Source organism: Arachis ipaensis, chromosome B05 (assembly GCF_000816755.2).
Source record: "Arachis ipaensis cultivar K30076 chromosome B05, Araip1.1, whole genome shotgun sequence".
NCBI lineage: Eukaryota > Viridiplantae > Streptophyta > Magnoliopsida > Fabales > Fabaceae > Arachis > Arachis ipaensis.
Genome location: NC_029789.2, coordinates 119,739,091 through 119,755,663, shown reverse-complemented (window position 1 = coordinate 119,755,663; position 16,573 = coordinate 119,739,091). Strand labels below are relative to the sequence as shown.

Genomic DNA, 16,573 nt, shown 5'->3' with positions numbered 1-16,573 from the left:
AAAGATATTTTTTAGGTTTGTTTTTTATTTTTTATTTTTTATTTTTTGAGTGTTTCTTTTTACGATAACACAACTCTATTTTTTTGCACTGAATGCTTTTTTTTTCTTTTTTCTTTTTTGACACCAAATGTTTCAATTTAACTTGTACAAAAATTTGAATTAGAAGGTAATGGTAAGAGATCCTTCAAAAAAAGCTAATGTTATGGGAAAATAAAAGAAAACCACGAATAGAAAGAAAATAATAAACAATAAAAGAGACAATAACAAGAAGGAACAAAAAGAGATGAAGGAAGCCACGAAGATGAACAATGGACGACGCAGGAAATGATGCAGGATTTCTTTTTTTTAGGATAAAGAAAAACAAATATAGATTAATAAGGATTAATTTAATACCTAAAATCTTATACCAAATGATACGGAACGTAACTTAAAGTAAGATGGAAAATCAAAGAAAGGACTCTTCTACCTCAATTTGATTTCCTGATGCAAGGAATCACTCTATCTCTCTTGTTCACACCCAAGTTTCTCAAAGAAACTCAAAGAAATTTTCATTCATAAAAAATTAAGAAAAAAAGTGGTTATCAGATTTTAGAGGGTTTTTATACCTCTTAAGTTTAAAATCCTAACTCATAAGTTCACTAAAATAAAAATGGGCCAAAGCGTAACTGGGCTTAAAATAAACTAAAATAAAATAAACATAAAATAAATACTAAGAAAGTGATGCCTATTTAATTCATCTTAACTAACGAGAGTCTTCAATGCATCTTGAATAGTAAGACGTTTGACTTTCCATAATTGTTAATCATTGTCTTGTCCAATTCTTGATGCATCTCCTGAATAAATGATTTAGCCATATTTACAAAACCTTCTTTTATTTTTTTAGTTATTGCTCTTGTAATTAGACTAATTAGTATACGATAGTTCTCCGTTTATCCCACAAAATTCGTATCATTATGTTGGAAATGTATTCAGGATTTAGTGTAAATAAGAATTTAAAATTAAATCATTTTCATGCAACTCTTACTAAAAAGTTGAGGAATTCAAAATAAGGATGCACATAGGTTGGGTTGGATGAGTTGAGTTAAATCTAAACCTAACCTAACTTGATTATTTTATCAAGCAATTCTTTAGAACTTCAACTTAACTCGGTGATGATCCATGAATTGGCAGTTCAAATCAAGTTGACCCGAAGCTCATATATTGTAATAGTTTGGATAATATATATGTTAGGAATTAAGTTCTACTTTGGTTTTTGAAGTTGTATCGATTTAATTCTTAAGATTTTAATTGCTATAATTTGGTTTCTCCTCCTTCCCTCATATTCGAAAAGTGCACCACATTAGTTTCTCATGTATTTTTTGTCACCAGAGCTCAACACTGTTAGTGACATGGCCTAACCTTTGCCATATTGGACATGTTAAAGGCTAGCTAAGTTGGATAAAAGTATAATTGCTCTTATTTAGTTCATTTTTTCCTTTTATAACCTAAATCACAGAACATTATTTCCAATCTTTCTCTTCTTCTTCCTCATCTTCTTCTACTTCTTCTTTTTGTTGTTGTTCTTTTCTATTTTGCATCGCTGCAGGTCTGGGATCATGATTTCAGGTGGTAGCCAGAGTTCCATATGCTCAACCACTAGGTCCCCAAATCGAACTAGGGCTTCGAGAGTACCAAAGTAGTGTGGTTGCGGGTGCCGCGCTGTTCTTGGCTGGTCAATGACATATTCCAACCTTAACAAGCCATTTTTTGGATGTCCAAACTATAATGTGAGAAATTGTGCTTAATTATTTTAGCTTTATTAATAAGTTTTGTCTGACTCCTAAAAATTCATTGTTGCAGAACACTGAAAAGATGTGGTGTGGATTGTTTGTATAGACTGATAATAGACAAGAAAAAGATGGGTGGAAGTGAAAATATGAATTCTACAAGAGAATTTGACCAAATTAGGCTAGATTTTGCTTGGAAAATTGACAAACTGGAAGCTGAATTGAGAACTCAAAAATTATAGATTCAATTATTACTTTTGGCTGTGTTTGTAATGTTAGTGGTGGCTGCTATGATGTTCTTGAAGATTTAGGTAGAATTTAGTGTGAAAGCGAAGACAGTGTATGACATATAAAAGAAAAATTTGTCATGGTAACATTTTTAACTTTTTATGCATGATTTTTTTTATTTAAATTAAAAATATATAATATTTTTTAATTTAAATAAACGTACAACTATTTACTAAAATACATTTTGGGTCACATCTCGGATGCAGTGGGGGAAACCACACTAAAAGCGTATCACGGATGCACTGCTACTGTGTTGTGACACGCCACGTGCTAGTCATATTTCGGATGCACCCGAGATATGAACAAAACTATATCTCGAATGCAGTGCATCCGTGATATGACCAAAATTAGTTTTTACCCACTGCATCCAAGATATGCACAATTAGAGTGATCAGGGGCAATGCATCCGAGATATGGTCAAGTGTGCATGACAATTTTTATTTATAATCATTACAATATTTTTTTAAAAAAACATATATTTACATGGATAAACAAGTCAAATTATACATTTGGATGCACTAAAAAAGAGTCATACATTTGATGAAGGTCTATAAATATAAGTATTAAGCATAATATATATATGACTAATGGCAACTAACGCCATCCAGCGGCAAGATCCAAGTGGTGTCCAGTCCGACATCCACGAGGACGGGACACCCTGGGAGGACGGTATGGACGAGGACGAACACCTGGCTGGCTGGAAGTGAGTGGTGGACGCTAGTATGGTGGCGGAAGAGGAGCTGATAGAATCATGGGAGGAGGCGTAGGAGGTGATCTCCAGATAGTACCAGATGGTGGAGTCGACGGTGGTAGGGATGGAGTCTGAAAGTGTGGTGACGGAGCAGAACCTGACTGGTGCGGTGGTGGTGGAGGAGTCTGATAGTGCCCTGGAGGAGCTGTCCCATGCCGGATGGAAACACCGCTCGACATCCCTGGTATGTCGGTGTCGTCTCTCCTATGGCAATAACAACTGGCCAAGGCATCCACCGCATGACTGGGTCCCCCGAGGATCTCGAACATGTCATCGATGTCCATCATATCATCAGATCCAATGTCGAACTGGGGCTGCTCCCAAGCTCTATCATCAGTTGGGTGGTCAATTGAGGTACCCCGCATAAGCCTCGAAGCAACGTTAGCCTCATGGTCAACGAAGAATGCGTCAGAGGGATGCTCTGCATGCGCATCGGGAATGACATCCTCATGTACCTCCTCTTGTCGGGCATACTCAGCCTCCTCATCTGACAACTGCTGGTCTGCATCATAAGGATCCCCACCGTCCCTACGGGCGCGCTGACCATGTGCCTATTGCGCTGGTCTCTGGACATCATCACGAGGTCGCCTCCTCGCCCGTCGCCTCCGATCTGGGGCATCGTGCAGTAACTGTAAGTCATCTCTGTGACCAGGAGCTGCAAGGAGGATATCAGCCGGTGGGGCTGCTGCTCTGGGATCTGCCAGGATGTCATCGCCGGAAAGATGTCGCACTCTGCAGGCCTGCTGCCACCAGGTGATGTACTCCTGTGTCGGGCAAAGATCCGGATGACCGTCGATAGTAACCAAGTGTTGCGGCTGGTAACGCCCCCTGAATAGATCGTACCAGTACCGATGCTGGTCTGGCCACCAGATGTCATCTCCCCTGGTCGTCCTGAAGAGATACTCATCAACATTCACTGAGTCTGCGGGCATGTGCTGCTGCCCCCCTAGCTGCCTCTTCACCCTGTCGATGTGATAGGATAGGGACGGCAGCCCTCCATGTATAAAGCTCGGCATTAGTCATGAGCCAATCTGGGGCAATCTGACGTAACTCTGCATCGTCGTATGGTGTACAGCGAAACCGTTTGCAAAATAATGAAATAATGAACGATATACCAACGGTAGATTGTAAAATAATGAAAAATACAACCATAAAATAATGAAAAATAATGAACGATATACCTGCTCAAATGTCAACGCATCGATCCGACGACGCAAACTAAGTATCCTGCCATTATGATGATCTCGGCTCTGCTGCCCAAGCCCTGCCAACCTGCAAAGATTGATAACATATATTAGGTGTGTAGCATATAATAATCAACAAATTAATAACAACTTCCGTATACCTGGACACAAGTGGGAACTTGACGACGTCGTAACCCGCTGGACTAAAGCACGGAAACCTGTGGTATATCCATGATAAAAGAAGAGGCATGCAACCTGCAATGTCTGTCACGATCCAGAGAAGTGCGGACCCCCATGACAACTGGCTGCATCGATCGAAATCCTCTAGTAGTGGAAGCCATCTCAACGGCACAAGTGTTGCCAACTTGTCCGTGAATAAAAACCCCCCCAATAAGCATCATGAGGTAGCATCGGGCATACTGCCTGAGAGTCTCCGGGGATGCCCCATCAGGGATATGTGCCACTTGGTTCCTGAGCCATGTCATCCTGACTGCAAACACCTGCCTCCCTTCCTGCTGTGGTGGTGGCGGCCTGGCCCCTAATAAGTCCTCAGCCCACTCCCATGTCGGGTGCCCATGCCACCGCTGGAAGTCTCTAGTACAACCCCCAACAGGCTCTCCGGCAGTGCGTAGTCCAGTGTGGTAGGCAACATCCTCAAGCGTAATGCTGGCCTCACCCCACAAAAGGTGGAATGTATACGTTTCCGGCCTCCACTGCTCGACAATTGCATAGATCAAGCACCTGTCAAACAAAAAGTCCTTCAACTCCACTGCATGCCCAAATCCAGCCTCCCTTATATAGGAAAGTAGGATGGGTGGCGGCGGAAGACCTAGCATCACATGGCGTGGGAAAAGTAACCGTGGTCACTGCAATTCCCAAAACAGATAACTAACGCAAATTAGTTATATCTAAATCATTAATTGTCCCTAAACAGTACTACAACCTATAATGTACCAACCTATGCGTTTACGTTAAATGTAACAGAAATATATAAATTTCTAAGTCACTAAAGACTAACACCCTAAACGCATTGCAAGATAATTATATAAATCTACAAATTTTAAACCTATTAAACACGGATATTTTTTTATTTAAATTAAAAAATATAACATTTACCGATTTAAATTAAAAAAAAACTATTAAACACTAACCTCAAAGTCCAACGCTCCAGCTACATGCCAAGTATCATTCAGCCTATTAATGTCTCCTATGCGGACATATGCTCGGGGGCCATAGCTCGTGAAGAATCTCGCTTTCACACGTGCAGAATCTCAAAGTTTGAAAAAAATGACCCTAATCCACGCTGATCTCGGATGCTGTGGGTTTATATACGCCCCAGACCATATCTCGGATGCACTGCCCCTGATCACTCTAAATGTGCATATTTCGGATGCAGTGAGTAAAAACTAATTATGATCATATCACGGATGCGCTGCATCCGAGATATAATTTTGTTCATATCTCGGGTGCATCCGAGATATGACTAGTACGTGGCGTGTCACAACACGGTAGCAGTGCATCCATGATACGCTTTTAGTGTGGTTTCCCCCATTGCATCCAAAATGTAACCCAAAATGTATTTTAGTAAATAGTTGTATGTTTATTTAAATCAGTAAATATTATATATTTTTAATTTAAATAAAAAAATCCGAATTCTAACCATGAATAATTTAAATAAATTTTGTAAGCATAAAATATTTACTCTGTTTAACATTTCTACCCAGATGTCAATTTGTGAGATGCGTTGTTAGCTTCTCATGTGAATATTACTAATACAACGTGTTAATATACTATTTTAATTTGAAAATAAAATAATAGTTCACTTTTGTCCTGAGTGAGAAGTGAGAACTGAGAGTTTTGGGTTCCAAAGTTGAAACACAAAAGGGTTAGAGTTAGCGCATAGAGAAAAAACTTCTCCATCAACGGTGGTTGCCATTCTCCTCTAACCCAACGGACTTCTTCACTCTTCACTGGCATTCTTCGTTTGCGAATGTCCTGTCTTCGTCGTTCCTCACTCTATAGCGGCCCTCTCTCTCGCGTATCCATCCTCTTCATGTTGCCATGTCGATCTTTGCTGTCATCATCTGCAAAAAGGTCTCCCCTGTCGACATGCATGAAAAACTGAAGTTGTGAGTGGGAATTAAAAAACAAAAAAGAATTTGGAGACATACCAAACATCAATTGCAATTTCTTCGATTTCTCCCATCTACAAATAATTAGAAGCATGAGGTTGGCGATATTATCTGTTGGTTCCAATCACTCAAAAGGAGAGGGAGAAAGTAAATACCCAGAGAAAAAAACGATTTTAATTTGGGTTCCTTTTACTTTTTTATTATGATTATTGATTATGACGGAGAGGATAGCGAATTTAGTAAAAACAATATGAACTAAGAAAAGGTTTTTGCTTTTGCTGCCCAAAGTTGCCCGAAATAGAATTATTATTTTATTTTCAAATTAAAATAGTATATTAATACGTTGGATTAGTAACAACCATGTCAGAAGTTAAACAAATGGCGCATCTTACAAATTGATGTTTGGTTAGAAATGTTAAACGGAATAAATCTTCGATGATTACAAAGTTATTTAAATTATTCATGATCAGTATTGTCAGCGGCTTAATTTTTTATAATCAAAAATGACTATTTACTCTATATCAATATCGTAATATCTGCAACCAAGAGTAACATTTTTCACAGAATAAGATACCAATTCTTGTCCAACAAAACATCAAAAATAAGGGATTTTAATTACAGACAATATCCATCCATCAAAAGCAAAACAAAAAGCATAGTGCCGTAATACTAACATTATCCACAATAGACTATACAAATACATCCACATGATCACTTCTTCTTTTGTGTAGTTGCTTGAATCTGGAAGTTGGCACAAACTTCTTGAAACTGGCTAATTTGTAAGATGTGGCTGAGCTTGCTCTTTGCAAATGGATCTACAGGCACAGAACCAGGTGGTGGTAAGGACTTCCTTCTACTTTGTAATTTAGGTGGCCTTATTGGTAGTGCCTACTTGAAGGAATGATTAAAAAACTTTAATCAAATTGTGCAAATAAACATAAATTAAATAGATATAGTAAAATTGAACCACCTCTTGAGAGTCTTGTGCATCATAGTAATTTCGTTGAGATAGTTCAATCTCAACTTCCTGGACATTAGTAGGCTGAGATGCACCATTTGGAGAAGGAGCTTGAGTAGGTTGTGGTGCATTATTTAAGTCATAAGCAAGTTCTTGTTAGGGTTTAGGTTTAGCAGCAATTTATGGTGCAACACTTGAATGAGCAACAGCTTCTTATACACCATTTTTTTCATTGTTACCCCTTTTTCTTAGTAGCAGTTGCAGTTGTTATAGCAGTAGCTACATCAGCACTCCTCTTCTTAGGACAATCCCTTTTAGTGTGTCCCTTTTGTAAACAGTATCTGCAAGTGAATGGTTTAAGTTACCTCTTCAATATCCCACTAGGCTTAGATTTCTTATTTCCTCCATTACCTTCATCCGAATCTTTTCTCCTTTTCATTGCTAATGATCTAGGCTTTCTTTTATTCTTTGGTGATTGTAGCCTACTATACTCAGACTTTTCCCAGAGATTGGTCAGACAATGAATTTATATGATGTGCATAAATATCCCTATATGCATCTATCGTCACCCATTTGTGACAAAATTCCTTTGGCCTCTTATAGTTTTATTGACCCTTGCCAAAAGCAGCACATGCATGATGATATAATATCCTTATGGATTGAGAGTTTAATTAATAAACTAAACTAAGCTATTATAAACGAAATTTATTTTTTATGAATTAATAATAATGAATATTGTATAAAAAATAATATGTTAGCATTTAGAATTGGTAGATACATAATTTCTTCCTCAAGTCAACCACCATATTTGTTGGATATCTGTGGACCTTAAACGTCTCGTAAACATTATCTCCAGTCAAGATTGGTAGCCAATTATTTGATTCTTTTTTTTTCATCTTATCCAATCTATTTTATTTTTTGTTATGGATCTCATAATAAACATTCTAACTTCTTCTAGAAGAATGAAGATTAGAAACAATGTTTTATGATTTAGGTTATAAAAGATAAAAGGGACCAAATAAGTGCAATTATATTTTTATCTAGTTCAACTAGCCATTAATATATCCAGTAGCAAAGGTTAGGCCACGTCACTAATGACGTTAAACTCTAGTGACGAAAAATATACAAGGGACTAATGTGCACTTTTTCAAATCTGAAGGATCAAATTATAACAATTGAAATCTTAAAGACTAAATGGGTACAACTCACCAATTTAAGGAACAAAATGGACTTAACTTATAATTCAATAAAAAATGTTTGTGAAATTATTTAGTAAAATCCATTCACCCACTCTCTTTTCTTCATCTATCATTCCCCATTCTTCTCTATCAAAGGAAAGAATATAGAATTTAGTAAATGAGATTAAAAAAAAAGGGTTTAATTATTCTATTCATCTTTATAATTTTGAATTGTTTTGAAAATTACTAAATTGACTAAAAATCCATTCTTTTGAGTTTAAATTGTTTTGAATTCCTATTTTTTAAAATTAAAAGAAAAATGAAATTTAAAAATTGCAATTCACCCCTCCATTTTATCTTTTTTGAAAATGCCCCATGTTTGATAAATTCACAAAAGACCCATATTTGTGAAATTCACACAAATGAGCCCAATATCAACTTTTTTAAGCCAATTTAGTAATTTTTTTTCCTTTAGGTGTTGGAAACTCAATTAGGGTTCTTCCCATAGCATTTTGTGTATTAACTTTTTGTCCTGTTTTCAAATAACCTACACATCAATGCCGAAAGCAAACCTAAATCAAAGCATTTTCCTTCCTTACACACAGAAGGCAACCAAGCCCGGATAAAGGAGGGTTGTGTTAGGTCTTCGGCAACCAACATAAAAATATAGCCGAACCCCCATGACACACAGAAGGCACTAGTTCTGGAATAGTTCAGCCGTGAGACAAACGAAATGCATAGGTTTAAAGCTAAAAAAAGCCCAAAATTTACAGTGCTTCTAAACAAGAATCTGCAAGAAATACAGAGCAGATGTCATTCAGACGGGTTCAATAATTTAAAGAAAATCCTTACACAGAAATTCTAGTGTTGGTGCATGGAGAACATGCATCCATGATCCTAATGAAATCATCATCTCTTAAGAAAAGCTGCACTATTATTTGTCATTGCTGGACACAAGTAAACTATAAAATTTGTATTGGCCTTTTCCCTGCAACTTCAGAGTACCAAGATTTCCATGCTTCCATGTAGTGGGAGAAGAGGTCTCTCAAAGCTGCATCAAAAACTCATCAGATTAGCTTCAAAGCTTGAAGCAGGAATTTTATTGCCACTTGATAAGAAATCAAAAGCAGAAAAATGCTTTATCACATTTGGAGAGTTGACTAAACGGATCACACAATGCCATTGAGTTTGTTCATGATCATGTCAATGCTCAAAAATCAAAAGTACTGCTAAAACATTTGAAAGAAACTTAAACTTGTCTTTATCATCAAAACTTTCTACATTTGATTTTTTTAACAAGACTTGCAATTTTAATCTCCCACTTAATTACACGAAAGATCTACTACCAGTTAATAGTTATGCAAGATAGTCAACTCAAAGTGAGGCTAAGAAAATCTAAACAATTAAGGTATTTTAAGTTCTGAAATCAAATGCATTTAAAGCAAAGTAATAAAAACTTCTTTGATCAGGAATAATATCGATAGAATTGTTTAATAAACTGCTCAGACAAGATTATTAAAAAGTTAGTAAATCAATGTATCTAAATACAATTCTTGTTCTAAAACATTTATTTTTTAATGTACAAATAGCAGATATGATTGGATGACGGTGTAAAAGATTTTACACCGCTAATACAACAAAATTAAACTCTCATTTTCAATCAATGTATTTTTTGGTGACTTTTCAATCAATGTATTTAAGTACAAATAATAATCACATTAATTAATTTACAATGACAAAAGTGGATGTAAATAGCATGAAGCTGCATCAACTCTGAATGATATATGTAAAGATGTGCGATCAAATTAATGGGACTAATTGAAACCCCCCCCCCCCCTCCCCCCAAAAAACAAAAAAGAAAAAAAAAATAAATTCATAAGTAACCGTAATTTACCATAGACCTTGCTATTTTCAAGCTTGGTGTAGCCAAACCACACAAAGGAGGAATGTGAGTCAATCTGATAATGAGAGATAGAGACCATTTTAGAGATTTTCTCATTAAAACTGCATCTTTAAAAAATTTTGCCCATTTTTTATTTTTTGTGTAGTTAAGGATCAGCATGGTTAGCTGGTTTGCAGGTTGCTGTGTCATGCAAATTTGTGACTTTGCAGTGAAATATTTACAAAACATTAGAGGATATTCTTTTTTTCCCCCTTAATAAAAAGGGGGAAAAAAAGGAAAGAAGCAAAACCAAACAACACAAACAAACAAACAAACAAACAAACAAACAAACAAAGAACAAATATTAATGGTCAAGTTAAAACACATTATATGGGTGTGATGACAGTTAAACATATATTTCTAACAGCTATTTTCTTTGGTAATCATGGGCATATATTCAATTTAAAATTGTTTGCTAGTAACAAGCTCCAAGCCACACCGCCTTAACTTAATTGGTTTTGCTGCATCTTACAATACTTGAAACTATCAAACTAGTTTGGTAGTTATTGCTGGTTAGTGAGAGCAGACTTTTATACAGCTGTAACAGATTGTAACTGCCACACTGGCAGGTTGTTAGATGATAAGTTAACTCATAAGATTAACTATAGTTAGTTATTTAGTTAACGGTTATCTTAGCTAGTCTCATAATAGCTTGTATATAAAGCTTAGTTAGCACATTGTGTAATGTGTTGTGTACCATTTTATAAGTTCGCTTTCTGATTCTCTTCCCTCACTACCAACACCACTCCTGATTTAAAATTTTACCTCAACAATGGAGAATTTACAAGAAAAAACAAAACTTTAATAAATAAGGCCATTAATGAAAAGAAAACAAAAGGAATACCATCAAAAAAAGTTTCAAAGAATTTGTCCAGCATAGTCATGGGTACAATTGTCTCAGATTAATCAACCCCTTTTTAGCCATACTTAATAGTGTGAAGAAAAGTTATATATAAAAGATCATTGTACATTGATACAAAAAATTATTCACTCGTATATGAATATATATTGAAATACAAAATAACTATATATATGCATTTATAGTCAAACTTTAAAAACAATATCATTACTCTATATAATATAATCAAACTTGATTCACACTTACAGTCAAACTTCATAAATAATATAATTAAACTAGATTCATATTTACAATAAAAATATACTGCTTTGATTGATTTTGGTGGTCATAAAATTTTGATTGTATTGCTGCAAAAAATTTTGATTATTCTACTATTGAATGTCTAATTTTACTGTGATAAAAATTTATTTTGGTGGTTGATTGCTTTGTTGGAAAAATGTGTGAAATGCATATAAATATAGACAGATATATAGGCTGATTTTTCATAAACGATATTGTAAGTAATGTTTTTTTTTTTAAATTATATCTAACTTGGTCTTATAATTTTAACCTTAGTCCATCCCTCATGTCTGATTCGTGTCGAATACTCTCCTGAAGTTGTAATCTATGTTCCAGGATTTGGTTATGGAATATATTAAAATTTGTAAAAGGAAAATGTCATGTATTTCTCTACATTCCCTAAAACGAATGAAGTTTTCCAAAAGAAAAAAAAAATGTATATATTAAAGAAATAAATATTTATATTTAGTGCTGAAGAAAGTAAAGAAAAGTTAGTTACTAAGAGCCATCTTAGTTTCCATTCTTTATACAAAACTAAGAAATGAATCAAAGATCAAAATTAAATGTTACCTTGATTTTGATACCGAGGACGATACACATTTGAGAGACTCTCCCAATCATGAACCTGCTTCACATTAGTATTCTCAGAGGCTCCACCATTCTTGGAAACATACTCTGGAGCAAAAGGACCAAAATGGTAGCCCTTTGAATTCTGTTTTCCTTCTTGTTTCACGGTGCCTTTATCCGTGTGAGCTTGCCAACAACTATCATCGTCGTTTTCGAGTTGGTCTTGCATCTTGGAGTAACTCTTGCAGCTATTCTCAGCATTCATAGACAGATCCACTTTGTTCCTCTTGAAGCTAATGTTGGTGATGTCTTCACCAAACATCCTTTTCCTTGACTCGCCACTGTGATTCGAATTTAGAGCAGAGTCACCTGACTCACTCCATGGTTTCCCTCTTAAACCAAGCCACCTGAATGCTGGTTTTCTTGTGTCTGTTGTATGGGTCTGCATCAATTTAGTAGAGTCATGGTGAGATTGATTAATTAATGTAATGTCATGATCTAGAACACATTATCAAATATAATGTTGATTTTTAAAGGAAATAAATTTTAGGTAGAGTGAAATGTAATTCAGTCGCTAACTATTTTCTCAATTAACAATCCTCTCTTTAATCAACCATAACAAAACATGGTGCCATTTTTCGTACTTGAGGACCGGGTTGTAATTTAATTTTAATTAAGAACAGGACTGTCCTTCAAAAGATGATTTGGTGTTTACTCTCTTAGATATTTCTTAAACTTAAGGTTTAAAGAAATTTTTTATCACTATAAAACTTTTCTTGTGATTTTGAAAATGATTATGAGATTAATCTATGTATAGAAGGCTAACAGATAATTAGCCAACTCTAAACACTGAGGACTAAATTCTAAATCTTAAACACTAAAATCCTAAATTCTAATAATATAAAAATAAGGTATTAGTCCCAAAATATTGACTAAAATTAATAAATGTGTGTGTGCGTGTGCGTGTGCGTGTGCGTGTTTCATGAGCATACAACAATATAACTAACCCCACTACAATATTTTTGAGCTAAATTTTGAAAATGAAAACTATGAAGAATATCACCTTCTCGATTAGATTCATGGAGGACAAAACATTTGCAATATCATATAAGCGTCTGACTTTTGCTGAAAGTCCAAAATGTGTGGAAAACATAATTAAAAGTAAAGAATGTAAGTGAAAAAGTTCCATGCTTCTTAGAAAAGGATCAAAATCTGAATTGTAATATAGTATTTTACTCACTTCTCATTATTGATGTATTATGGGCATTTCCAAGCAACAGCTTTGCAGCTTCGTCAAGGGAAATCATTTCGATCTGAAGAACGATTGATGGAAATTTGGACATTAAAAAGTCAATCGGTAATAATAAAAGAAGTTAAGTACTGTCATAAATATTTAATTGGATGAATGGATAAATATTTAAACATCAAATTAAACTCTTATAAATATACAAGAAACTTATAGAAACACTCACATTAGAGCAGACAAAGAGCTTGACAAAATTTTGAGTAAGAAGCGCCAGAGATTTTTCCCTTCTGTTTTCTGCCCAAAAATAAATAAATAAGAAATTTTATAAATTTATAGCAGCAGTGTCCGTCTCAAGATAACAATATTCCATTAATGTTACTGTTGGGGAATATTTCAACACCAAATAAATAATCCAAATCTTAACTAAACAAGATTACCTATGTTGGACCGAAGTAGTTTCGTATTATAACTCCAAAAATTCTGCCAAATATATAATTAACTGAAAATAAAATAGAAGATACCAGGCTTCAATGATTTTATAAGTGAGGCATCGGGATTTGATTTGTCATTCTGACTTCCATTACTGGGATTTGACATTGTTTCTTCATCATCCTCGTCATCTGACAACTATCACAGAAATTCATATGCTAAGTAGGAAGTAGGAATCAACTACCACATCATTAAACCATCCAAGATTTAAATGATATCAATTTTAACTACAAAATATGTAAACTAACTCAATACTCATCAAATAGATAATTTGATAAGTTTTGTCAAACATTTTGGATAGCTTCATCAAACCAATCCAATCTTTAATGAGTATCGAATTTGTTTATATTTTTAATAATTAAAGTTGTCGGCATTTAAAACTTCTCATTGTGAGAAATGATTATTTATCAAAGCAAGTAATATAGAATAAAATAAAAATAACATCACTAGAGGAGAATAAGAAAGAAATTCTACTTTTGCAATTTCATTATCACCATCAAAACCATAGGGATTCTCCCTCAAACCCTCGTCCTGAAAAAAAGGTAAGGTAGAAATAAGCATTAATGTCCAACTCCCGGGATAAATAAGCAAAAAAGATAAAAATAAGTTGCATTTAAAACAGTGATTCAAATTTAAATTTAAAAAATAAAAAATAAAGCAGAAAAGAGTAGAAGAAACAAAAGCACAGACAATTCAATTTCAAAATTAGGGTAAAAATCACCTTGAGTTCTTGTAAAGCCCCAGGAATAGCAGCAAACCCTTTCCAAGTATACTGATTCTTAGCTTTTCTAGAAAGCACCTACAAGTCAACCAACATTAAACGAAACAAACAAACAACTAAGAACCAATTATTATCATTAATACAAAGTTTTGAAACAAAAATTAAGGTTGTTTCAAGAAATAACTAAACTAAATAAATATAACAAGAAACCTCACCCCGACACTCTCTAAGACGTTCACTATATCATAGATCCGCCGCCTCTCAACACCTGAAAATTTTGCCCCCGGAAAACAATTAAAAATTGAAAAACAATAATTAGAAATTAGTAATTAGGTATCGAAGGTCATAAAATACCTAATCGAGAAGCTGCATCGTCGAGGCCGATCAAGTGGATGCTGTCCTTATTATACAATTTCAAGAAACTGCACCCAAACAAAATTTGATACTTTTAATTTAAAATATACAGAAGGAGCAGGTGTAAGAAAATTAGTATCAAGAAAGAGGGGGGGAAAAAAAGGAAAGAATGGAATACTTGGTGCACAAGAGGCCGAGGGATTTCTGTTTGCGATTGTACGAGTAGTGGCGTGAAGAGGGATCCATGGTTGGTGTTGGTGTATGTGTTGGAGAAGACATGGATCTGAAGGAAGAGAGAGAAAAAGAGAGAGAGAAGAGTTAAGTGGGGAAGGATGAATGATGAGATGGAGAAAGGAGGGAAATGGCGGGGCTGTGATTTTGGAACATGGCGTATGTGTTTTCTTTGTTTGTCTGCTGTGTTTCTATTTTTTATTTTTATGTTTTTTGTTTTTGTCGTTATTTCAAAGTTTTAACAAGCGGGAACTTTTCCACCATATGAATTGCCTATAGCCTCCAGTATATTGGAAGGAAAACTTTACCCGGACGAAATGAGAGTAGTTTGTTGTTAGGTATCTATTTGTTCTTAATATATAAAAATAAATGAATAAGTTTATCTATATTATTTTTAAGATATATTTTTTTTGTTTATTTGACAAAATTTTAGAATTAATCACTCAATTTTTACTAAATTAACTATTATTTTTAAATCAACAAAAAAAATAAAATATACAAAAAATTTAAAAAATGCAAAAATAATTAAAATTAATAGTGTCTAACCAAATTTATAACCTACAAAGACATTGAATTCATATCTCTATATTTATTATATCTTACTGTTATAAACAATATAATAAATTTATACCCTCAATAATTAATTTATTAATTTCTATAAATAAATCATTAAATGTAATAAACATCCATATTACAAATGTCATAATAATATTATTAATCATAATAAATTTTATGTTACAAATATTCAAATTCCATACTATTTTAATTACTTATATAAATCTCTTATCACTATTCCTTCAAATAACATCAAATTTAGCATAAAAAGTTTATTTTCGAACTACACAACATCTTAAACTTACTCAGTGAAGCATCATTCGTTAGACAATATCACCAAACAAATAGACAATTGGTTTATCAAAGTTCGTATAATTCGTCTATGAAAAACATTAACACCCACAAATAAAGAAGAGTCTCTTTGCTTAGAAATAATTATATTTATTGTATTTTTAAATTGAATTCACGAAAACATACTTTAATTATTTTTGTTTTTTATACTTTTATATTATTTTATAATACTTTATATATAATTGTATTTTAATATCGTTAAAATTATACTTCTTTCAATATGCTATTCATTGTTCTTTTTCTAATAACTTAAAAAAAATAAATATAATCAATTTTTTTAACTAATTATTAACTATGATTTACTAACACCACAAGGAACATCTCTTCATATAATTGTGAAGAAAAATATGATGAACAAATTCAAACATTTGTTACAAGAAGAAAAAGACTATACTATAACAAATTTGAAAATATAAAATGCAAATAATTTATATAGACCAATTAAAGATACAATAAAAGTAAATTTTTTACTCATAACTGTTGTGAAAGAAATTAAAGATTCAATTTTGAACATTCTTCAACACTATTTTGAATTTGTATCACTTGAGACAGAGTGGGTCAAAAAAAATATTAACAGGTCAATTCACTTTATACTATTTCAATTATTCTTATTAAAAATAACTTATTCAAAAAAAAATCTACACATTTTTTGTTCTTTTTATTGTAGATGTCATTGAAAAATTGCATGCACTAAAAGAAGAAGAACAAGTAGATATTAAAGA

The 16,573-nt window shown here is 33.7% G+C and overlaps 2 protein-coding genes across 4 annotated transcripts; both read right to left on the bottom strand.

The window, feature by feature from the left end:
- On the bottom strand, positions 4,193-4,825 carry LOC107640964 (protein MAIN-LIKE 2-like). The gene has a single exon (XM_016344470.1). The coding sequence runs from the start codon at positions 4,823-4,825 to the stop codon at positions 4,193-4,195; it is 633 nt and encodes a 210-aa protein (XP_016199956.1).
- Positions 8,982-15,141, bottom strand: LOC107643926 (E2F transcription factor-like E2FE). Of its 3 annotated transcripts, none has more exons than XR_001621156.2 (12): positions 14,893-15,141; positions 14,715-14,782; positions 14,576-14,628; positions 14,361-14,438; positions 14,114-14,170; positions 13,672-13,777; positions 13,377-13,444; positions 13,145-13,217; positions 12,968-13,029; positions 11,908-12,346; positions 10,152-10,215; positions 8,982-9,308 (listed from the first exon to the last, which is right to left on the bottom strand). XR_001621156.2 is itself a non-coding variant. In XM_016347684.2 (11 exons), exons 1-11 carry the CDS (start codon positions 14,991-14,993, stop codon positions 9,220-9,222), a joined length of 1,194 nt encoding a protein of 397 aa, XP_016203170.1. In that variant the 5' UTR covers positions 14,994-15,140; the 3' UTR covers positions 8,985-9,219. The 3 variants fall into 3 exon arrangements, 1 of the variants encoding a protein (XP_016203170.1); XR_002363451.1 differs by having other exon boundaries at positions 8,985-9,308; positions 10,159-10,215; XM_016347684.2 differs by lacking the exon at positions 10,152-10,215 and having other exon boundaries at positions 8,985-9,308; positions 14,893-15,140.